This window comes from Artemia franciscana, chromosome 5, assembly GCF_032884065.1.
Source record: "Artemia franciscana chromosome 5, ASM3288406v1, whole genome shotgun sequence".
Lineage (NCBI taxonomy): Eukaryota > Metazoa > Arthropoda > Branchiopoda > Anostraca > Artemiidae > Artemia > Artemia franciscana.
The window spans coordinates 6,978,498-7,005,343 of NC_088867.1; the positions used below are offsets into that span (position 1 = coordinate 6,978,498).

At 33.5% G+C, this 26,846-nt stretch overlaps 1 protein-coding gene across 3 annotated transcripts in view; it reads left to right on the forward strand.

Annotated features, from left to right (window-relative positions):
* LOC136026934 (ankyrin-3-like) overlaps positions 1 to 25,485 on the forward strand; it is a 46,745-nt gene extending 21,260 nt beyond the window's left edge. For all 3 annotated transcript variants that reach the window (XM_065703780.1, XM_065703779.1, XM_065703778.1), the window contains exon 2: positions 22,262 to 25,485. In XM_065703780.1, coding sequence (XP_065559852.1) covers positions 22,350 to 25,445 — 3,096 coding nt within the window. In that variant the 5' untranslated portion in view covers positions 22,262 to 22,349 and the 3' untranslated portion in view covers positions 25,446 to 25,485. The remainder of the gene's footprint in view (positions 1 to 22,261) is intronic.
* Positions 25,486 to 26,846: the final 1,361 nt, after the last annotated feature.

The following is a 26,846-nucleotide window of genomic DNA, read 5'->3' on the forward strand; positions in this document are numbered from 1 at the left end:
TATATATATATATATATATATATATATATATATATATATATCTTCTATATATATAAAAATAAGTTGTTTGTCTGTCTGTCGACTGACGTCATGTTTGTGTGTCGACTGACGTCATGTTTGTCGACTGACGTCATTATAAGGATTGAGCTGTGTGTCGTCATGAAGTTGTTTGTCGTCTGACGTCATGTTTGTCGACTAACGAAACTACAGACCGGGACACCGGGACACAAATGACGTGTTATGTCTGTTATAACGTAATAGAGGCAACAATCTTGACAGGGCCTTTTGAGGGTGAGGCTTTTCTTATTCCACGCATTCTCATGATTCCAATGGATCTGCCTTTTACGACCGGGACAGAGGGAATATAAATAACGACCGGGACACTCAAGGAGAAATTACAGACTGGGATACCGGGACACAAATGACGACCGGGACACAGGCAATATAAATGACGACCAGGACACAGGTATTTAAGAATATCGTTCAAAGACAAATTTTTAATTGTAAGAAGACCGTTGAAAGAGAAATTTCTAATTGTAAAATGACTGAAGAACCTACAATGGCAACACCCGAGGAAGCTGCTCAAAACGAATGTATTCACGCCGAAGTAGCTGAGTTGGTAAAGCGTTATGTTTCAGGTTCTAGGTCTGAGAGGCTCCAGGTTTGAACCTTGGCTTTAGCATTAATACAAAAGAAGAAAAAAACTAAAAAAGGTAAAAACTACAAAAAAACTAAAAAGAAAAAATATATATATATATTTATATATATCATCTTTTCCACAAAAATAATAATTTAGTGCTTCTGCTTAAAAACAGCAATCGAATTGATGCCTCCTGATACGCAACTATCAACAAAGTGGCAATCGTTGTGGTCGGTGATCAGTTCTTACCTCGAGATAATATTCTTTATAGGCGAAACAATCAGTTGACAAGAATTGCTTAAACTCATCGATGCTACGATGCCCTACAATATCCTGACGAATATAAATGACGCCCGGGACACTCAAATAGAAATCACAGACTGGGACACCGGGACACAAATGACGACGGGGACACAGGGAATATAAATGACGACCCGGACACAGGGACACAACTACAACGGGGACGCCGGGGGGCACAGGGGGATATATAAATGACGACGGCAACAAAGGAAATGGTCGATTAGCAATCACCATCAACAAAGCTCAAGGGCAATCAATAGAATCATGAGGTATAGATCTGAATACGGATTGTTTTCCCATGGACCATTATGCGTTGCATGTTCAAGAGTCGGTAAACCTGACAATCTATTTATATGCACAGACGATGGGACAGCAAAGAATGTTGTATATTCGCAAGTTCTACGTAGTTAAAAACATATATATATATATATATATATATATATATATATATATATATATATATATATATATATATATATATATATATATATATATATATATCTATATTCACAGGTGGGACATAGGGACACAACTACAATGGCGCGTAACTAATATGGCGCGTAACGACTTACGCGCGCGGGGGGGCTTGGGGGGGCGCGAAGCGCCCCCACCAACTAGGTGTTGGGGTGGCGCGAAGCGCCACCCCAACAGCTAGTATATATATATATATATATATATATATATATATATATATATATATATATATATATATATATATATATATGGTACATATGGTACATATTGGCTATATGATAGACACTCAGGAAGAGAAGTTTGATTAATGCTAATGAAATGAAACAAATTATCCTGAATATATAATAGTTTAGAAACAAATTTGGGCTATATATTTGCACATTAGGGGGTGGAGTAAAGCATAGTATATATTCAATTCATAAACTAACCATTACTGTATTTAATATATGCTATGCTTTACTCCCCCCCCCCCCTAATGTGCAAATATACAACCCAAACTTTTGATAAAGCTAATGGAATAAAACAAAATATTATGAAAATATAATACTTTATTAGGAAAATTGTAAAGTTACAACTTAAAATTATGTACCCAGAATGCAGAAATGTCATTCAGAATCACATTAATGGGAGGTCTTCCTTCTGTCTTTACTGCCACCTGCTACATGTACTCTACTATATATATATATATATATATATATATATATATATATATATATATATATATATATATATATATATATATATATATATATATATATTTATTTCTTATATATATAAAAATAAGTTGTCTGTCCGTTACGCCAGATTATATCTTATCTATCTATATATATAAAAATAAGTTGTCTGTGTGTGGATCTGTGGATGGATCAGGTGACGTCACCTGAAAAAACTGGATCAGGTGACAAAACTGAAAACTGAAAAAACTAAAAAAAGGCAAAAACTACAAAAAAAACTAAAAACTAATAAAAAAAATAAAAAAGCTAAAAAACTAAAAAAACTAAAAAAAGGCAAAAACTACAAAAAAAACTAAAAACTAATAAAAAAGCTAAAAAACTAAAAAAACTAAAAAAAGGCAAAAACTACAAAAAAAACTAAAAACTAATAAAAAAAATAAAAAAGCTAAAAAACTAAAAAAACTAAAAAAACTAAAAAAAGGTAAAAAACTAAAAAAACTAAAAACTAAAAAAAACTAAAAAAGGAAAAAACTGTAAAATAAGCTAAAATAAAGGTAAAAACCAATAAAAAACTAAAAAAAAAACTGAAAAAACTAAAAAACGGCAAAAACTACAAAAAAAACTTAAAACTAATAAAAAAAGTAAAAAAGCTAAAAAACTAAAAAAACTAAAAAAACTAAAAAAACTAAAAAAAGGTAAAAAACTAAAAAAAATAAAAAATAAAAAAAACTAAAAAAAAGGAAAAAACTGAAAAATAAGCTAAAATAAAGGTAAAAACCAATAAAAAACTAAAAAGAAAAAAAGGAAAAAACTAAAAAAAATTTTCATCTAAAAAACTAAAAAAAACTAAAAAAGGTAAAAACTAAAAGAACTAAAAAAGAAAAAAATAAATGACGACACTCAAAGAGAAAGCGACTAGGACAAAAGGAATGTTCGATTAGCAATCAACAAAGCACCGGGACACAGGGAGTATAAATGACGACCAGGACATAAGTAAAAAAAAAAAACTAACAAAACTAAAAAGAAGGTAAAAACTACAAAAAAACTAAAAAGAAAAAAACTAAAAAAAAGGCAAAAACTACAAAAAAAACTAAAAACTAATAAAAAAGCTAAAAAACTAAAAAAACTAAAAAAAGGCAAAAACTACAAAAAAACTAAAAACTAATAAAAAAAATAAAAAAGCTAAAAAACTAAAAAAACTAAAAAAACTAAAAAAAAACTAAAAACTAATAAAAAAAATAAAAAAGCTAAAAAACTAAAAAAACTAAAAAAAGGTAAAAAACTAAAAAAACTAAAAACTAAAAAAAAGGAAAAAACTGAAAAATAAGCTAAAATAAAGGTAAAAACCAATAAAAAACTAAAAAAAAAACTGAAAAAACTAAAAAAAGGCAAAAACTACAAAAAAAACTAAAAACTAATAAAAAAAGTAAAAAAGCTAAAAAACTAAAAAAACTAAAAAAAGGTAAAAAACTAAAAAAAAATAAAAAATAAAAAAAAACTAAAAAAAAGGAAAAAACTGAAAAATAAGCTAAATAAAGGTAAAAACCAATAAAAAACTAAAAAGAAAAAAAGGAAAAAACTAAAAAAAATTTTCATCTAAAAAACTAAAAAAAACTAAAAAAGGTAAAAACTAAAAGAACTAAAAAAGAAAAAAATAAATGACACTCAAAGAGAAAGCGACCAGGACAAAAGGAATGTTCGATTAGCAATCAACAAAGCACCGTGACACAGGGAGTATAAATGACGACCAGGACATAAGTAAAAAAAAAAATAACAAAACTAAAAAGAAGGTAAAAACTACAAAAAAACTAAAAAGAAAAAAAAAACTAAAAACTAATAAAAAAACTAAAAAATCTAAAAATCTAAATAAACTAAAAAAGAAAAAAAAGGGAAAAAAATAAAGGAGAAAAACAAAACTAAAAAACGAATGTATATACAGACCGGGACACCGGGATACAAATGACGACCGGGACAGAGGGAATATAAATGACGACCGGGACACAGGGACACAACTACAACGGGGACACCGGGGGAAACAGGGGGATATAAATGACGACCGGGACACCGGGACAGGGAATGGTCGATTAGCAATCACCATCAACAAAGCTCAAGGGCAATCATTAGAATCATGAGGTATAGATCTGAATACAGATTGTTTTCCCATGGACCATTATATGTTGCATGTTCAAGAGTCGGTAAACCTGACAATCTATTTATATGCAAAGACAATGGGACAGCAAAGAATGTTGTATATTCGCAAGTTTTACGTAGTTAAAACCATATATATATATATATATATATATATATATATATATATATATATATATATATATATATATATATATATATATATATATATATATATATATATATATACATATATATATATATATATATATATATATATATTCACAGGTGGGACATAGGGACACAACTACAATGGCGCGTAACTATTATGGCGCATAACGACTTACGCGCGCGGGGGGGCTTGGGGGGGGCGCGAAGCGCCCCCACCAACTAGGTGTTGGGGTGGCGCGAAGCGCCACCCCAACAGCTAGTATATATATATATATATATATATATATATATATATATATATATATATATATATATATATATATATATATATATATATATATATGGTACATATGGTACATATTGGCTATATGATAGACACTCAGGAAGAGAAGTTTGATTAATGCTAATGAAATGAAACAAATTATCCTGAATATATAATAGTTTAGAAACAAATTTGGGCTATATATTTGCACATTAGGGAGTGGAGTAAAGCATAGTATATATTAAATTCATAAACTAACCATTACTGTATTTAATATATGCTATGCTTTACTCCACCCCCCCTCCCCTAATGTGCAAATATACAACCCAAACTTTTGATAAAGCTAATGAAATAAAATAAAATATTATGAAAATATAATACTTTATTAGGAAAATTGTAAAGTTACAACTTAGAATTATGTACCCTGAATGCAGAAATGTCATTCAGAATCACATTAATGGGAGGTCTTCCTTCTGTCTTTACTGCCACCTGCTACATGTACTCTACTAAGTACAAAGTCATGGTGTATCCATTGATGCATTTTTTTGGAGGAGGGCAACAACCCCTTATCCTGGAGAAATATTTTGTAAAAATTTGTAATACCAGAACAATAGGTTTTAAGTTTATTTATAATTTCCCTTAAAATCAAAGATAAGTCAGTAGCAGCAATTTGAGTTGGACGTCTAGCTGCCCCAACAATAACCCATGGTTTAGGGGAATTTTTATGAAATTTTACAGTCCAATATAGGAAAGGGAACTTTTTATCATTGTCATTAATTCTAATATTAAATTTTTTAAACAGTATTTCCTCTGTTTTTTCAATTAAATTTTCATCCTTTAGATTTACCTTTTCATAAACATTGGTTATATATAACTCCCTTGTTAAGACATCACAAAATAGCTTCTGAAAGATTATGGCAAAACTGTTAATTAGCTTTATCCGCCAGGACAATTACAAATTCATTCTGTAGATTAGCATTTGCTTCTTTTATCCTAGCATTATAAAATGATGAATTATTGTTATGGTTTTTTAAGTCAGCTTATATTTTATTTCATATTCTACTAATAATTAAATTCTTCCAACTTTGAAAACTCTATTTTTATTCTCTTTCTTGCACCACTTATCAATAAATAAATCAAAATCATTTTCTAAGCTACCAAGAATACTTGATGGTTTCAAATGATGGAAAAAACGGAATTGAACCCCTTTATTCATTATGTTTTAAAGATCTTCTTGTTTTATTATTGATGAGTCCCCTGTTATAACATGTTCGTAAGGGGGATATTCAAATACACCCAGTTGCTTACAATTACAGGTTTCCAATTTATATCACTGTCCAATATTTTAAGTATTAAATTATAATTAAAATCATTTGCTCAATAGTTTTTGAAAATTTATATGTTAAAATTGGACTATTTCTATAATTCAAATTGCTAGGAAGGGCCTGTTTCACCTCCTGCTGAGTCAAAATTCAGGTAAACTAATATCTTTTATCTCCTTACAAGTAAATTTAATAGGTAAATATAATCTGTTATCTTTGTTACCAATCTTATAAAACTTGTTATGTTTTTAAATAAATTTTATTTTAGCAAGAATGCAAATTGCATTGTATATTACTTTAATTTTATATTCAAGAGCTGTATTATTTTTAACAATCCAGAATAGTTTTATTAAATTCCTCCTGGATAACATTATACATTATACTAGCTGTTGGGGTGGCGCTTCGTGCCACCCCAACACCTAGTTGGTGGGGGGGCTTCGCGCCCCCCCCCAAGCCCCCCGCGCGCGTAAGTCGTCACGCGCCATATTAGTTACGCGCCATTGTAGTTGCGTCCCTGTGTACCACCTATGAATATAGATAGGTTTATATATGTGTTTTGAACTACGTAAAACTTGCAAATATACAACATTCTTGGCTTTCCCATTGTCTGTGCATATACAAAGCCTTATGTACTTATAATGACGTCATATGCAAACGCTATTTTTAAAAACAAACAAACATGCATACACACAACTCATTTTTATATAGATAGATAGATACAATACAAATTAACTGCATAAAACTTGCGAATATACAACATTCTTCTCTGTCCAATTGTCGCTGCATATAAATAGATTGTCAGGTTTACCGACTCTCGAACATGCAACGTACAATTGTCCATGGGAAAACAATCAGTATTAAGATCTATACCACATTTTTCTAATGATTGACCTTGAGCTTTGTTGATGGTGATTGCAAATGCTAATCGAATTGGGAATTGCAATCTTTTAATTGAAAAGGCAGATCCGTTGGAATCATGGGAATGCAAGGAATAAGAACAGCCTCACCCTCAAAAGGCCCTGTCAAGATTGTGGTCTCAATTACGTTTTCCATTGTTTTTTTTTTTACGGCAAGTCGCGTGCCATTGCAAAGCCTTGGTGGGTTTATGTTATGTAACAATATTATTGGTACGTCTATTTTTAGTTATAGCACGTGTCGTGGAAACCCTGAAAGATCCACGGAATTTAAAAATTCAGATGGATAATTATCTGCCTCATTTGGTTCCAAAACTGTGTTGACTGACTTGTAAAGGACTGCTTCAACTTTTGCCGGAAGACACAGGCAGTAATGTCATGTCTATGAACCGCCGATTGTCCTTGAAGTAAAAACTGCTGTATCTTGTCCCGAGATTGATTACATGTAAATATAATAAATAAATCTGAACGACCATAGAGACGAACATACGCAATAGCATCTTGAGCATATTCATGCATATGATGGGGACTGCCAGCATATGACGAAGGTAAAATCGTTTATCTTCCAACGTTTGTGGTATTACCGTCATATACAACTGTATCTCGCAAATGAATGTATTGTTCAGAGCAGAGCTTGGTCTGATTCTGATGGATAAATAGCAAACGTTCTGATTCAATTTTTGCATACATATCAACGATGTATCGGTGAAACAATTGACGGCATTTTAAAATATAATTGTCTTCATCCTGCCGAATCATTAGTCTATAGGAATAATAATGCATTGCACTGCATTTCTTATTCATTTCTTTGTTAGTGGCTGGATTTATCAATTTAATATTAAAGTGATAGCCGTTGGCTCCATCCCAAAAAATGATAGGATATTGTAGGGCATCATAGCATCGATGAGTTTCAGCAATTCTTACCAACTGAGTGTTTCGCTTATGAAACTGATCACCGACCATAACGATTGCCGTTTCGTTGATAGTTGGAGCATTGTATCTATGCACATGTTGGCCAGGAGGCGTTTTGTCAGCGGAAATAACAATTTTATGCGTATCAGTAGGCATCAAATCGATGGCTGTTTTGAACAGACGCACTAAATTATTATTTTCGTGGAAAATATGTTGCAATTGGGAAACGATTGTCCTTTCAACGTCGGGAGAAATTTCGCAACGTTCATTCAATTCAGAATTTCTATCACTGATGAAGTACAATTGTAAAAATTTATGACTCTCGCCTGAGAATGGTAGAAGGGACCCTGCTCTATGATAAATTTGCCCTTTTACTTTGAAAGTAGGCATAAATTAATCTGGATTTTCGATTTGGGCACCAAACGACGTCATTTGGAAACATGAGTTATATTTTCTGATTTTTGATAAAAAAAAAAACGCTTAGATTCTGACGTAGTTCCAGTAAGCAAAGTCTTCAATGGCTCTGGGGGTGCAACCAGTTGAGGAAGTTTAACTTTTCCTGAGGCGCAACACATTCCCATTGTTTCGCCATTGAATTTCAAGGTTTTGCAGTAGGGACAAATTTTAGACAGAGTCTCGATTTGAACACATCTACTATAATCATCGACTGGGCTGTACCTGAATGCCATGCGATAATTTTCACGTTGCTCTTGTGATTCCTCTGCACGCTTTCTTTTGGCATTATCTCTTGAAGCCGCAAGCCTGTTTTCACGTTGCTCTTGTGATTCCTCGGCACGCCTTATTTTTTCACTTTCTCTTTTAGCAGCAAGTCTGGTTTCGCGTTGCTCTGGTAGTTCCTCGACACGCCTTCGTTGACGGAAATTGCACATTTCTAATCTGGCATTATCTCTTGAAGCCGCAAGCCTGTTTTCACGTTGCTCTTGTGATTCCTCGGCATGCATTCTGTTCTTACTTTCTCTATCAGCCACAAGCCTGTTTTCTTGCTGTTCTTGTGATTCCTTGGCACGCTTTCTTTTCTTACTTTCTCTATCAGCAGCAAGTTTTTTGGCATAGACTCCTTGAGCAGCTTCCTCGGCTGTTGCCATTGTAGGTTCTTCAGTCATTTTACAATTAAACATTTTTCCATCCACGATCTTCTTACAATTAAAAATTTGTCTTTGAACGAATTTCTTAAATACCTTTAATGACGTCATCGTCATTACAAACATGACGACAACTAACTTCGTGTCGACATGATGACATGACGTCACTCGACACACATAACACACATACAACTTATTTTTATATATATATAGATTACAAAAGTCATACTCTTAGCATCAAATAGCTGGCATAGATCCATATAAAACTTATTTAAATCCAATTCATTTTTTGTATTATATTTCCTATGTCCTCTTGATTGTTTTTTACGTTTAGTGGGTAAAACCATCTATACATTTAACAACAACATGAGACCTGTCTTCATATTTAGCTATTTGATCATTTAGCCCAAAGGGATAAGCTGTACCCCGAGTATAGATCCAGAAATCCTCATGTTTGTGCAGTCTAATATTCTTCTCTTCTTTATTTAAGTTATCTATATCCAAACTTTCCAATAGTTATATCTGATATGGAACAAGTACCATTATTACAATGTTGAACTAGATATTTATTAGTCCCTCCTTATTAGTTGTTGTCTTATGCCCAGAAAATCACATATATATATATATATATATATATATTATTAGTTTTTTCCCCTGCATATTTTAAACAGTATTTTATACGTTCTATTCTGTAAGATCAGTGTCTTCTCCCTGCTGTTTCTAAAATTGTTGAAAGTTCAGATACTATTGATCTCCTTCCAGTGAAGACTACAGAACTTAACTCTCAAATGATTGGGTATTTTTTTTTTTTTTTTTTATTTATGAATAATGATGATGGTTCCAAAATATTAACACATGTGAAATTCTGCTCACTGAAATTTATCATAATTAGTATGTTTTATGAACATTCAATTAACCCCCAAGAACAAAAAGTTGTATAATAAACATTAGAGACTTACATAAATAGTTGGTAGGCATTAATTGAAGTGTGAAATCTTCTTTTCTTCCTTGGATAGTGGCTACAATACAAGTCATTTTTATGGCACTTGGTATTTACCAACTGACATAAAGCAATCACAAATTCTGTGGGTCTGTCAGTCCTGGTTTTGCTAGTTTAAGCACTTCAGGATAAGCTAGGACAATGAAATTTGGCAGGCGTATCAGGGACCAGACCAGGTTAAATTAGAAATAGTCGTTTCCCCGATTCGACCTACTGGGAGGGGGGGGGATGGTTAATTTAGAAAAAATTAGAAAAAATGAGGTATTTTGAACTTACGAACATGTGATTGGATCTTCATAAAATTTGATATTTAGAAGGATATCGTGTCTCCGACGTCTTATTTTAAATCCCGACCTGATCCAGTGACATTGGGGAGAGTTGCAGGGGAAACATAAAATCTTGGAAAACGCTTAGAGTGGAGAAATTGGGATGAAACTTGGTGGGAAAAATGAGCACAAGTTCTAGATACGTGATTGATATGACCAAAACGGATTCGATCTCTTTGGGGGAGTTGGGGGTAGGGTTAATTTGGAAATATTAGAAAAAAGAGGTATTTTTAACTTATGAAGGGGTGATTGGATCTTAAAGAAATTTCAGCTTGAAGCAAACACGAGGAAACCCCTACTCAGCACATGTAAACAAATGAGAGGTGAAGGATTCTTCCTTTAGCCTTGTCAAGAAAGTTGGTCTTCCCACCTTTTTATTGTGCTTTTTGTTCATTTGGTAAGGAAGAGTACTGAAAGGAATCCCGTCTCTCTCTGAAGCCATCCTTTTGTTACATCTCCTTTTTTGCGTCCTCTAGAGTTTTTTCCATCACTTCTTCATCATAACTGGTATGCTTTCTTGTATTCACTGATTTTGTATGCTGTATGTTCTGGGCATCAGTAAAAATTCTTTATTAAGACTCAATTTAAAACAAATAAAAACACACGTAAAAAATCCATACGAATTCCCTACCAAATGACTCCCCTCTATAGTTTTTACAACCATTGATTCTCTACAAAGTAATCAAAAGAAAAAAAATAATACATTCACGGCTTGTGGCGTTTCCTACAGGTTCTTTCCGGTTTGGGTGTCTCTAGATGATTTCATTTGCCCTGTCCAAAAATAATGTTTAAAAAAACCATCATCTTTTAAGTCTATCAAATTAAATTCACAAAGAACCCGAAGTAAATTGTCTTAAATTAATTTTTATATTTTTCTGAGGATAAATCGCATTTTTCTTTTATTTTTCTTATTTTCCCTTATAAGTAGCTTTATAATTCTTTGTATCTCCTATTGATTGTCAAATGACCCCCCCCCCCCAAAGAAGACAAAAGTATGTCTGAAGGAACTAGAAAACTGTCTAAAATTTTTGCAATAGTTGAAGAAAAGACCTTGATTTGTACCTTCCTTGGATCAATTGATTAAAAGGGGTTTCCGAAAGGTCAAAGAACAGAGTAAACTTCAATTCAATGCAAAGCTTAACAATTGGTCAGTGCAGAACGTTAAAGTTAATATTAAAGATAGACAGGGATAACTTTGAACATATATTCAGAGTTACCCCAGAAAAACAAAATCTTTGCAGGTATGATTGAACAATGCTGCCATCTTAAATCTATGGAATAAGGAAATGATTTAACCTGAAAACCTAAGCATTCGGCTTCTCAACTATAGAAAAATATCAAATTGAATTATGGGCCTAGTTTAGTTTATGTAAGTAAAAGGGTAACTTACTTTTAGCGCTTTCTGACAGCTCAAATTCTGTTGCCAATAAAAAGCTAAGATTTGGTCTTAACCTAACTGCAAGAAGTACCAACTGATTAAAATGTCATTGATCAATACTCTAGTAACATGTACAGTTGAGTAATTTCATTGTTGTCCAAAAGAGAGTGCTTGTTGTTTGTTTCTGATTTTGTTCGAAGTTAGCCCTTCTGTTCAAAGTTACCCTGTTCTATGAAACTGATTGAGGAATGGTAATCATTATCTCTATCTCTATATATATAAAAATAAGTTGTCTGTGTGTGGATCTGTGGATGGATCAGGTGACGTCATGTTTGTTCGCATATGACGTCTGAATTATTTCACACTAATACAAAAGAAGAAAAAAACTAAAAAAGGTAAAAACTACAAAAAAAACTAAAAAGAAAAAAAAACTAAAAAAGCTAAAAAACTAAAAAAAAACTAAAAAAAAGGTAAAAATCTAATAACTAAAAAAAAACTGAAAAAAATAAAAAAAGGCAAAAACTACAAAAAAAATAAAAACTAATAAAAAAACTAAAAAAGCTAAAAAACTAAAAAAACTAAAAAAAACTAAAAAAACTAAAAAAAGGTAAAAAACTGAAAAAAACTAAAAACTAAAAAAGAAAAAAACTAAAAAAAAGGAAAAAACTGAAAAATAAAAGAGAAAAAGAAAACTAAAAAAATATGAATAAATATATATAAAAATAAGTTGTTTGTGGGTTATGTCTGTCTGTCTGTCTGTCGAGTGACGTCGTGTTTGTCCGCATATGACGTCTGAATTATTTCACACTAATACAAAAGAAGAAAAAAAAACTAAAAAAGGTAAAAACTACAAAAAAAACTAAAAAGAAAAAAAACTAAAAAAGCTAAAAAACTAGAAAAAACTAAAAAAAGGTAAAAAACTAAAAACTAAAAAAAACTGAAAAAACTAAAAAAAGGCAAAAACTAAAAAAAAACTAATAAAAAAACTAAAAAAGCTAAAAAACTAAAAAAACTAAAAAAACTAAAAAAAGGTAAAAAACAAAAAAAACTAAAAACTAAAAAAGAAAAAACTAAAAAAAAGGAAAAAACTGAAAAAGAAGAGAAAAAGAAAACTAAAAAAATATTAATAAATATAAAAAATATAAATATAAATATAATATAAATTAGCAATCAACAAAGCACCGAGACACAAATGACGACCGGGACACAGGGAGTATAAATGACGACCAGGACATAAGTAAAAAAAAACTAAAAAAACTAAAAAAATGGTAAAAACTACAAAAAAACTAAAAACTAATAAAAAAACTAAAAAATCTAAAAATCTAAATAAACTAAAAAAGAAAAAAAAGAAAAAAGGAAAAAAATAAAGGAGAAAAACAAAACTAAAAAACGAATGTATATACAGACCGGGACACCGGGACACAGGGAATATAAATGACGACCGGGACACAGGGACACAACTACAATGGGGACGCCGGGGGGCACAGGGGGATATAAATGACGACCGGGACACCGGGACACAAGGAATATAAATGACGCCCGGGACACTCAAAGAGAAATCACAGACTGGAACACCGGGACACAAATGACGACCGGGACACAGGGAATATAAATGACGACCGGGACACAGGGACATAACTACAAAGGGGACGCCGGGGTGCACAGGGGGATATATAAATGACGATGGCGACTCAGGGAATGGTCGATTAGCAATCACCATCAACAAAGCTCAAGGGCAATCATTAGAATCATGAGGTATAGATCTGAATACGGATTGTTTTCCCATGGACCATTATATGTTGCATGTTCAAGAGTCGGTAAACCTGACAATCTATTTATATGCACAGACAATGGGACAGCAAAGAATGTTGTATATTCGCAAGTTTTACGTAGTTAAAAACATATATATATATATATATATATATATATATATATATATATATATATATATATATATATATATATATATATATATATATATATATATATATATATATATATCTATATTCACAGGTGGGACATAGGGACACAACTACAATGGCGCGTAACTAATATGGCGCGTAACGACTTACGCGCGCGGGGGGGCTTGGGGGGGGCGCGAAGCGCCCCCACCAACTAGGTGTTGGGGTGGCGCGAAGCGCCACCCCAACAGCTAGTATTATTATAAAAACAAGTTTAGGGCCCACAGAAAGTTTTAAAAAGAGCCAAAGCCCTTAAAAATGACATACATTTTGTTGTGATATCATTTTTGAGGGAGTGTCAGGCTCTTTTTTAAAATTCCTACAAATTTGTTTTAAGAAAAAAACATTTGACTGTTAAGACTAAGGAAATAACAATTACCATTCCTGAATAAGCTAAAAATGGCGATTTTTTCTCTAGAAAGTTTTTTATTAAAGTTTTTTTTTAAACTTTTGGCTCATATTGACTGTTTTATATTTTGAGGCCCATTAAAGGCTCAAATGTGAATTTTAGAAGTTATTACTAAATTATGAAAGAGCTAGTAATGTATTCACTTTCATCCTAGCAAAATTATGTTGAAACTTGTTGCAACTTTACTGTTGCTGCTTCTGAAATTCTGTTGCTATTAAAACTACTACTTATGCAATTAGTACTACTGTTATTGGGACCTTTTCAAGTCCTGACTGCTTTAAACTGTTTGAAGATTCAACAGTTTTCCCTTTTTTAGAAGCCATCTTGGGTGCATAGATCTACTACTTAAACTACTAAACTACTACTAAAACTACTACTTATACAATTAGTACTACTGTTATTGGGACCTTTTCAAGCTCTGACTGCTTGAAACTGTTTGAAGATTCAACAATCTTCCCTTTTTTAGAAGCCATCTTGGGTGCATAGATCTACTACTTAAACTACTACTTATGCAATTAGTACTACTGTTATTGGGACCTTTTCAAGTCCTGACTGCTTTAAACTGTTTGAAGATTCAACAATCTTCTCTTTTTTAGAAGCCATCTTGGGTGCATAGATTTGCAAAAACACGAAATGAAGTATAGGCTTTTGTATATCTATTTGTTTTTACAGACCCTTCCAGAAAGTCTATCCGTGCCAGCCATTCTATTCCTGCATCTTTGGCATTGCTCCAGGTCTGAGGGATTGTCTTTTTGCTTGCTATAGCAAAGTAGTTGATGCAGTTAAAGTGACATGCACTGGAAATTGTAGTCACAATTATTTGGGATTTCTGTCGCGAGTAGTCACAGTCATAAGTATTTGCAGTTGTAAGCAGTCACAAATTCAAACAGTTTAAAGCAGTCAGAGCTTGAAAATGTCCCAATAACAGTAGCACTAATTGCATAAGTAGTAGTTTTAGTAGCCATCAAAGGTTCAATTTATTGCTTTCAGCTGTTCATTAGATATTGTTCATATGCACTTTTGAAAACCTGTATGAATTGTGTACATTTTGATTTTGTTCAATATACACTGCAATATCAACCAATAGTATCACCTTTATGCCCTTAGCTACCCTAGATATATTGCCGATAGGCCTTTTCAACATCCATATGTAGTTCCAAATCCCTCTCAACTGGTCCTGAAGTTTCAACTTAATACCTTTATCTGCTCTTAAGACGTCGTAATGTGCTTTTGTGACAAAACTTGGATGGAAATAGTGTCTTTGATTTAGTTCAACGTCCCCAATAAAGTGCTCTGAAAGATCCAACGTCTCTCCTTTTTATCCCTGGGATGTTGCATATACACCCTTTTCACAATGTGAATACGTATTGTACATTTTGATTTGGTTTTACTCTCCCTCTAATTTCTGTGTAAATTGAAACTTAATACTTTATTCTGTTTCTGATATATTGTATCTATGCTCCTTTGATAACCTGGATTTACTTAAACCCTTTGATGAAAATTACACCCTCGATTTTATTTATGGGTGTCATCTGGTACATGTCCCAATCTGTATCATTTTCAAGGTGGGACTTTCAAGTCCCACAGTATACCAGATGATACCCATCTACAAGATCAAGTGTTATTCCTTTTGTTGAATGTTTTGCCACAAGATGGCTGCATAACATGACCAGATAGTTTGGCTTTTATTTCATACCACAAGCAATAAATTTTACTGAACTAAAAAGTATAAACAAAGAAAATCCAAGGAATTTTTTTTTTTTTTGGGGGGGGGGTATTTCCTAAATATTGATATAGGGTTACTCAAAAACAAAAACAGTAGCATACTAAAATAATCGGTCTGAATGGTTGAACATCAAACTAACAATGCTAGATGGTGTTAAATGGCTTTCAAGAAGGCTAGATGGCACCCCTTGTCACTCTGTTGTGCATTGATATGGCGTGTTTGTCAGGTGGGTTGTGGTAGGGAACTTGTGGGCTACACCAAGACGCCTCGTTGGCCGCTTGTGACTCGCGGGCTGCGGGTTGCCAAACCATGGTTTAAATAAAGCACAAGTAAAGTACTTTCAGCATCAAAACTTTGCTTAATTTGGATTTACGAGGTTTTGAAGACCTCCTAATTTTAGAAAAAGATATTGATATGGCTTGAAGTTCTAGTCAAATAACAGGAATTTTGTTTTCAAAACTAAAACCAGAGAAAAGCAACCGAAGACTGAAAATTAAGGTATAATTTTTTTTTGTCAAAATTCCAATTGTCATAGACTGGTCAAGCAGGGAAATTTCTAGGATTTAGAAGTCAGAAGGGGGTTGACATAGTAGCTTGGCATACTTTTGCAGAGAATGTTTTGGCCTGGGTTTGTTTTCCTAGCCTAACCTCTATCCAAGGTAGCAAATAATAGCTTGTCTAAAATTTTACCATGGATACATCACTTTATGCCTTTTTATGCTATTTTATAAACAAGATCGCTCTTGTGATATTGCTGAGGTGTCTTATAGGCAACCATCCACATAGCACCTTTTGATTTAGTTTTTAAGCAATACTTTGTTTTGAAGCAAAATGGACAAATTGTATAACTAGGGAGGGGGGTTAATTTACCGAATATTATTAGGAACACATTTACTGGACCATTCTATTATGGTGAAACTTGCTTTGTTAAAAAAGTTTGTAAATTAATTTCTGTTGGTTTGATTGACATTGCCTTTTCCATGGAAATAGAAATAGTTTTGATCATTTTGCTTTTTTAATAAGAATTCATAGTTTGGCTTGCTTTTGTTGGGCAAAACTTTTTTAACAGTTTTTAATCCTACCACAAATAGTATTGTGCCTCCTCAAATAGTATTTTAGTTTGTACATCCTCAATTGGACAAGGAAAATAAAACTTAATACCATTCCCAAAATTCTATCTATGCTGCTTGACAACCTGAATACGCTTGCATTTTTTTGATTTGTTGAAATGGTTAGAGTAAAAGTAGTTATAGTAGTAGCCCTGAAAGTTTCAACTTAATATGCCCTGTCGTTCTGGTGATTTTGCTGACTTGTCTTATTGCAACCATACACATAGTGCCTTTTTATTTGGTTTTTAAGCAATATTCGTTTTTTAAAAGCAAAATGGGCAAATTGGATAACTAATGAGGATACCCAATATCCCTAGAGACATAGCTACTGGACCATTCAGTTATGCTGAAACTTGTTTTGTCGAAAAAGTTTTTGAATTTTTTCTGAATAAAATGGCTGCCTCAAAATTTTGGCTGTACTCTTTTGGAAAATCAGGTGGCTTGGGAGGATGGCTGCTCATTTGGTGGCTTGGGAGGATGGGAGGACGTACTCAAATCATTTTTGAATGTTAAAAAGGACACTAGACCTTTTAATTACCGATCGAATCTCCTTCTTTAAAAGTTTCAATGATATTGCTAGCTATAATAGAGTGGTGCAACCAATGACATTGCTTATATGTCCTTTTGAAGACCTAGTTACATATGTTTTTTTTTGTTTAATTGAAACCACCTCTCTAAAAGTTCCCTAAAAGTATTACCGTAATATCATTAGCGTCATTAGTTACAGTAACTGTGGTAGTAGTATTAATGGTGTATGCATACCGCCCTCCGGCTAGTTCAAAATTCGCCACAGCCTACCCTTATAGGGTCTGCCTAATAATGTATGCTGCTCTTAAGATATTGCTTTGTCACCTATTTTGAGAATCTACATACTACATAGTTCAATTTGATTTAGTTTACTATTCGACTAAATACTCCTTCATAGCTTCACCTTAATACCTTTAGCTTGCGTAGTAGTAACAGTTGTAGCATTAGTAGCAGTATGTGCATAGCACTTTTGGTTTCTTCAACACACGATGAAAGTTTCCGCTTAACACCATCAGCTATTCCTCAAGCGTTGCAGAAAAATCGTTTTGACAACCTGTGTAGACTTGGTGTGTTCCAATTTAGTTTAGTATAGTTTCAGTTTTTCCGCCTTAATACCTTTAACTTTGGTATCAGTTTTAGTAGTATTGAGAGAAGTAGTAGCAGTAGAATTAATAGTTTTAGCCTCAGCCTTAGTGGCAGTAGTAGGGGTAGAAGTAGTAATAATAGTATTAATTTGAGTAGAAGCAGTAATAATAGGATACAAATATTTTCTTTTAGCATTTTCAACATCCCCCACAACAAGCCCTTTAAGTCTTAACATCACTCATCAATCTGTTCCTGAGGTATTGCTGATACGTCCTTGTTACAGCCTGAATATAGATGACGTGTTGTGATTCAGTTCACCCCCCCCCCTCCCAGACAAAAACAAATCACCTTACAACCAGGCAAGGTTGTAATAGTAGTTACAGTAGTAGTGCTAGAGTTAATAGCAGTGTTATTGACACGTAATACCGTTAGGACTAGTAGCAGCAGCAATATTAACGTATTTTGTTTTGGTCAGTTGAACCTTCCTCTCATCAAGTCCTGAAAGTTTCAACTTGATACAATTAGCCGTTGCTATGATATTTCTGATGTCCTTTTGAAAATTCGTATATACATGTGCTTCTTGAAATTTTCATCGTAATACTCATAGCCTTACAATAAGTAGGAGGTGTAAATGTAGCAGTGATAGTAGTAGTAACATTTGTAGTAGGGTGCGAATATTGCCTTGGGCAATCGATTCCCCTTTAGTATTCTTTGAAAGTACTAACTTGATAACCAAATCCATTCATGATTTTCATTTTGACAATGTGCATGCACATAGTCTTATCATTTAGTCCCAATTTCCTCTCAAAAATGATGTAGTGTGGTAGTAATAGTAGAAGTGGTAGCAATAGGATTGGTGGTAGTTGTAGCAATAGTAGTAGTGTGCAAATCTTGCCCTTCTGGGCAATTGATAATCTTTTCGGTCAATTGATCAATATATTGGTCAGCCGATATGGGGGTCAGTGTCATTATCGGATATCGGAAAAAATGTCGGACATTTACTGATTTTTTATGTGCAATTTATCCAAAAGATAGCACCAGATTTCCTCAAAATTTTTGCTTGTCGAGTTCATGGGGTTGAGCCACAAGCTAAGTCTGTCCACGGTGGAGAGATCAACAGAGGTGAGACAAATGAAGTTAAAGTGTGTTTGTTGTCAATTCTTGTCAATTCACTCCTTGTGCAGCAATGTTCGAAATGTATGGTGAGCTCAGGAACGTACAACTTTTATCGAATCAGCTAAAAAGAATAAAACAAACCATATATTTCTGTTTTATGTATGTTCACTAGTGTGGGTGAAAGATCCAATATTCTAATGATTAAAACATTAATATCTAATCAGGTGCGTAGCCCCTGGGGGTGAAAGGGTGTGCTGTAAGGTGGCGAAGGGGGGAAGTTCCAAGGAGAACTTTCCTATTTACCTTGGAAATTTAGCAAATGTGTCTATATTTGTGGGCATATTTTTGAATTAAAATCGAATTGTTGTGGGCATCAAGTCATGGCTAATTGTAGAAAAAGCCAACAGAGATAGTCCAATTGAGTGAGAGGAACTTAAAATTGAATAGTTGTGAACATCAAGTCATGGCTAATTGTAGAAAAAGCCAAGACAGTTAGCCCAATTGAGTGAGAGGCGATTCTGGCATTAATCCCCCCTTATTAGGATTGTATAAAAATGATGGTAGTTCATTTGTTAATAGATATGTCTATCTATTATCCGTCCATGCTTCGTACCTAGGGCAGTAGACCAAAGGTAGTTAGTCATAGAACCTATGGTTTTCCAAGTGTTCGGTTAAATGGCACGGGTAAACGGCGGGAGTAAGTGTAAGTTTCTCGTGTGTGTGTAAGTGTATATATTTGCACATCAGGAGTGGGGATGAAGCATTTAAACAGCGTGAAATTTGAAAACAATTTTACTTCATGATATGCAGAATAATTGTAGCTAACTCATTTTGCATGTAGACCCGCTATACCCCCCTCCCAACAATTTGTAAATATATAAAATTATGTATTTCTCATCTATTCTGTCGCTTGTCTTTGTGGCTATGAAACCGGTTTTCTCATATCTAACCTAGGTGTAATTCTTGAGTGTGTTTCTTTTAATTAACAAGTAGGCTACCGTTTTTACTCTGATATGTGAACGATCACAATTCAATTTCCTGTTATTGAACTTAGAGTTTCAAATAATCGATTTCAATAGATATCTTACACCCATTTCTCTCAGATTTTCATGTATTTGTGTTCATCTGACTTAATCGGCTTAAAATAGTTTTGCTGCGTCGAAATACTATTGTCATCTAGAAATTTTTCTTCTTTAATTTGTTTTTCTTAATTGTAGCCTACACAATATCCGCCATTTTGTTTGTGCGCTCAGAAGCTACTGATCTGAAAAGGGTTTATTTTCTAGAGGGGAGTTTATCGACAAATTATATCGGTATCGTATTGGTGCAATACTGATACATCGGTATCGAACCCAAAAAACCCGTGTCGGACCCTATTTCATATAACGTGTTTTGGTTTATTTTAACATTCTCCTTGACATTCTATGAAAGGCTCGACTGGAAGCCCTTTGTGCTTTTGGGAAGTAAAGCTCAAACATGCATACCTTTCTCACTAACCCATAGGCTACTATGTGTAAACAATAAACAAGTTCTCTATCTTGCAGCCCTTGCCCTAAGGGTTTCGGGGAAGGGGGGTTGAAAATCCCATTTTCATTATTACTTGGCCTTGTTGCAATACTGCAGAAAATTGATGTCTCAAAATTTGATTTAATGTTTGATTTGGGAAGTGATGGGACTGGGGGTGGGTATTGACTTATTGCCCTCAAATCACTTTTGACTCATAAACGGCCACTATAAATTTCAATTTTAAAACAAAGGAGCTCCATCTGAAGTTTTTACTGCCTCCTATTTCATAGAAACTTTATATGGCCCAGGACCTAACTTACAACCCTTGCCCTAGGGCTCTGATGGGTTGCGCTAACCTGGAGATATTATTATATGTCCTTTAGTCTCTTTTGAACAAAACGGCTATCTTTGCAATTTTGATCATATGCGTTTGGGGAAAAGAGGGCGTCGGTGGGGGGGGAGGCAGTTGCTCTCAATCACTTTTGACTCTTTAAAGAGAACTAGAACGTTCAGTTTCCGATTAAATGAAGCTCCTCTAAGTTGTATATGACCATCCTTTCCATAAAAACCTTGTATGCCCCGGGTCATAACTTATTACCCTTGCCCCTGGTTCTGACGGGTTGTTTAAGCCCTGAATCCCTTATTATACGATCTTTAGACCATTTTCAAGGAAATGGTTCAAAAATTATGTCAGTTTCATTTGGGGAATAGAGGACGTGAAGGGGTGGCGGGGGGGCTAGTTGCCCTTTGATCGTTTTACGCTCTCAAAAAAGGTCACTAGAACTTCTGATTTTCAGTCCTTCAAGACACCTTCAAAATTTATATGACTTTCTCTTTCCTACAAACCTGATGTGTTAGTGATGGGCTATTGATTTTAATATTCTATCAACTAAAAGAAACGCTCTTCTTTTAACCTTAGTAGAAGGGTTCCAATGATAAATAATGTTTATCGTTTTTTGATTCATTATGTTGTAATATGCAAAATAAATGAAATTGAACCAACCTTATTAGCTTTAAAATATTGTTTTTTATTTCCAGAAAATAAGAAACAAAATTCTTTTGGGATTGAACATGTGATTCTAAGGTATTTGCTTTAACCAATAAACTCTAGCCAACAATTTGACTATGAGGATAAGAGCTAAAATAGTAATGCCAAATAAGAGGATGTTGGCTAGAGCTTACATTCTACAGGTGTGGAAGAAAGACTAGAAAGTGCGTTGGACCTATTCAATTTTTTCGTGCTGTCTAATTTGAAAGAATAATTACTACTAAAAAAAAAAAATATATATATATTTATTTTATTTACTAGTCAGGGTTTTAGATAGTGGTCGTATCACTCCTCTTCATTTCGGTGTTGGTTCTTTTAATGTTTTCTTAATGGAAATGGGCTCATCTCCTACGTGTCTAGTTAATGTCAGTTCTAATGCATTTTTTCTATTGATATATAATTTATCAGGATATCTATTCTCAACAAATGTCTTTAATGGAAATGGGCTCAACTCCTACGTGTCTGGTTTCTATCAGTTCTAATCCACTTTCAAATAATCTAAAATTCTCTCCTTTTAACTTGAATGTGCTGACTTGACTTAAAGGATTGATCATGTTTATTATTTGTTTATCATTTTTTTGGCAGTGTGAATAAAATTGAGCCAACCTGATTTTATTTAAATAATTATTTTAAAAAGAATATGGTTATTTAGTCGTATACTTTTTTTCAGAAAACAACTAACAAAATCCATTTGGCAAAGAAAATTCAAATCAAGAGCAGTAGCTTTGAACAATTAACACCTGTCAATATTTTGAATAATGAAGCCTGGCGATAACAATCCTCTTATTTTTGCCGTTATAAATGGTGATATTGAAGGTTTGAAGATGATTATAAACCAAGGTGCCGAGATAGATAGTAAAGACGACTTTGGTAAGACTCCCCTTCACTATGCTATTGAAAATGTAGAGAAGCCTATTGATGATCGAGCTGAAGCTAAAAATACTATAATGACTGAAATTGTGAGAATGCTTCTAGACATTGGTGCGAGGGTTGATGCTACAACCCGATTTGGTAAGACTCCACTACACTGTGCAACTGAAAATGAGAGTATTACAATGACTAAAATTGTGAATATGCTTCTAGACAATGGTGCTGGGATTGATGCTATAAGCCGAAATGGAGAAACTCCGCTACACTGTGCGATTAAAAGTAAAAACATTATAATAACTGAGTTACTTTTAAGGCACGGAGCTAATGTTAATGCCAAAGATAATGATGATTTAAGTCTACTTCATGTTGCAGTCTCGACGGGTTGTTTACAAATTGTAAAAACGATTCTAGAAAATGATGCAAGGGTTGATGCTAAAAACCGAAATGGTGAAACTCCACTACACTGTGCACTGAAAACTGAAAATGAGAGTATTACAATGACTAAAATTGTGAATATGCTTCTAGACAATGGTACTGCGATTGATGTCATCGACCGACATGGTGCAATTCCACTACACTATGCAATTGAAAATAAGAATATTACAGTGACTGAGTTACTATTAAGGCACGGCGCTAATGTTAATGCCAGGGATAATAATGATTTAAGTCTACTTCATGTTGCAGTCTGGACGGGTTGTTTACAAATTGTTGACCATCTTTTAAATTGTGGAGCTGATATTAATGCTCAAGACAAAACCGGAAGAAAACCAATATTCTATTCCATTTGGAATGGCGATTTAAAAATGACCCAGTTACTTTTAACCCGTAAACCTGATATAAAAGACAATCCTCACTTGCTGAATATTGCTTGTCAAAAGGGATGCATGGAAATCGTTCAAGCTCTTTTGGAACATGATGCTGATATTAATGCTAGTGATTCAAATGGGCTAACAGCATTGCATTTTACTGCTTTAAGTGACTTTTTTAATGACTTTGAATTGCCTGAAGATGGTCTGTATAACTGCTTGAAAATAGATCCGAAAATAGAACCAACAGTAGTGCGTTGTTTTACATTGAGTCATTATCCAAATGAATATGTATTTCATTTAACTTCTTATAAAACTTTGACGAATATGGTGGACGTTTTTTTAAAACATAATATTAAAGCTATTCATATGCCTTCAATATGTAATCCTGACCCTAATCTGCAATTTATTAAGGGAGAAATCGCTAAGCTACTGCTACGTAACGGTGGAAATGTAGATGCTCAAGATATAAATGGTGTAACAACACTTCATAATGCCATTAAAAATGAATATGCAAAAGTTGTAGAAGCTCTATTGGAACATAGTCCAAATGTGAATCTAGAAACAAAAATAAATATTGCACCACTCCATCTTTCCGCTATAAAAGGAATTAGAGAACTTAGCGCTATAGTTCTGGGCAAAGGAGCAGACATAAATGCTAAGCAAAAAGATGGAATCACTGCATTGCATATTGCGTCTGCAAACGGCCACATAGAAGTTGTAAAATTATTGCTAGAATGTGGTGCAGAAGTCGATTCTAAAATTGAGTTTGACAATGAACAATGTCAAATGTCGGAACCTTTATATTTCGAACCTTCAGATGTCAAACTCCTTTTGTATAAAGGATTTTGGAATTTCGCTGAGGTAAGCGATATTACATCACTGCACTTAGCAGCTAGGATAGGAAGTAAAGAAATTTGCAAATTGCTCTTGAGTAATGGAGCTAATGTAAATGCTAAAAAAAAGGACGGAACCACTGCGTTACACATTGCAATTCGCTATGCCAACGTGGATGTCGTAAAACTATTGTTGGAATGTGGTGCCGAGGTTGACTCTCAAACTAAAAATGGTATAACACCAATACACTTGGCGGCTCAACGCGGTGACGAGAAGGTTATTGAAATTCTTTTGAAATTTGGTGCTAATATTAACTCTATAGATATGTATGGCCGTGGAGTACTGCACTTCGCTTGTATAAGAGTATGTGATAATGATATGTACTGTGAAGTTGGTTGTCTAATGGTTTGTACAATGCTTTTAAATAAAGGAGCTAATGTAAATGCTAAGCAAAAGGATGGAACAACTCCACTGCACATCGCAATTCAGTCTTATCACATAACTGTTACAGAACTTTTGCTAGAAAGTGGTGCTAACGTTGACTCTAAAATAGAAAATGGAACAACTGCGCTGCACATTGCAGCTGAACTGGGCCGTATTTCTTCTGAGATTATCAGATTCCTTTTGGAATTTGGTGCAGATATTAACTCAGTAGATGATGTCGGTAAAACAGCTCTTCACATTGCTTGTGATTACACTTGGGGGGGTGAATATGTGGGCAAAGAAGCTATCCCAGGTCTTGTAGTCCACATAGTTAAACTGAAAGCAGCGAGTTTGTTTGTAAGCGACCAGAATTTATTTTACTACAATCAATGCTTCAGACTACATCAGACTACGTTACTACTACCGACTACTAGATCGACTATTAGATCTCCAAGTTGGTGTGTAAGATGGCAGGAATTCAGGGATTTTCAGGATGATTGTGAACACGAAATAGCAAGCATGAAGTGTGAGAAGATTATTCATGCTAAACTGACATTTTATGATATTTTGGTAAGAAGTCAAAGCTCATTAGCAATACATATGAGGAATGAAAATTTAGTTCAAGTTTTAGAATCAATGGACATTGCAGACAAATTTCCTGTGTATGCCAGCATGATAAAAAACAATTTCAGAGAGGCAATGGAGAGAAAAGAGTTACTGGAACAAGAGAGTAGAATTTTATATTTTCTTTTTACTGAAGCTACTGGGTTGCCACTGGAATGTAGCGAAAAAATATTGAGTTATCTGAAAAATGAAGACTTTAGAATGTTAATTGTGGCGTTTCAACCTCTTACAATTCGTAATCCTAACGAAAAGGAGTTCTGTAGGAGTCCTAAGAAGTTCTGTAGAGTGCATTAATTGATTTTCTAGTTCAGTCGATTAAAATCAATGATAAATAGCTACTGTGATATTGAGTTAGTTTTTAATAGCATTGTAATTTTTTTATGTTAGTATTGTTACATTAATATTTATTAGCACAAAAACTTTAATTAAGCATTGTTAATGTTAGATCCAAAAAACCTTTATTTGGGCTTGCTTAAAATAAAAACACAAGAAAATAAGTATCACACACAAAGGTGCACGTTTAAATCCAAGTTTAATTCAAACAAGTTGATAAAAATTATACCTATGTATCATGCCTGTACCTCCAAACTTTCCCAACTTTTCAATAACCATAAAACTTTTATCGTTCCCCTTACATAAAGTTCGATAAAATTTGCTCCCCTAAACTGTTTAATTTCATACAAAAATATTTTGAATAATGAAGCCTGGCGATAACAATCCTGTTATTTTTGCCATTATAAACGGTGATACTGAAAATTTTAAGATGATTATAAACCGAGGTGCCAAGATAGATACTAAAGACGTCTTTGGTAACACTCCGCTTCACTATGCTATTAAAAATGTAAGGAAGCTTACTGATGATCGAATAGAAGCTAAAAATACTATAATCACTGAAATTGTGAGAACGCTTCTAGACAATGGTGCGAGGGTTGATGCTAAAACAGAAAAAAGAGGAAAAAAGAGACGGACACCAAGTTATATCACAATATCATTTCTGGATTTCCTGTTTCTCTAAAATAATCCTTACCTGGTTGGATACCACTGTTGTAGCTTCTCTACAACTTTCTAAAATGTACCTTCCTTGGTTAGAAAGATCGGAGTTTTTGAAAAAGTTGTGGGATTTGGTTTGATTTTTAATTAATTGATTTTGCTGTGAGTGGATGTCAAAAAAGGGAAGTTGACCAGTATACAAGAAGTTTTCACTAGCTAAATTAACATTTTTGACATCTTCTCACATCGAAAGAAACTATTCAGTTCTCCCTTATGTTATTTAAAAACCTTCCCAGTTGGAATCGCAAAAAAACAAAAACAAAAACACGTTGCGTTTATTCAAATACCTCATAATTCCGCTATTAATTGTTATTGTTTTCATATTTCTGTGTAATATGTTAACTGTTATAATATGAACCAAAATTAAACGTTAATAACACAACCTAACTTTTGCAATGACAAATAACAAAATATTCATAATTCTAATGAGAGGGATGATAACAGCTGATGGATAGACATCTAATTATCAATATTTGGCTTCAGTTTTATTAATAACAGCAAATCTTTCTGTTCTGTGTTATTCAATCTGAATGTTTTTTGTTATAAAGTTTGTCACAAAAATGAAACTTTTTTTGAAAGATATCAAAAACTTCATCAAAATTTCAATATTTCAGGATATTTTTCGGGTATTTCTGCCTGTATCCA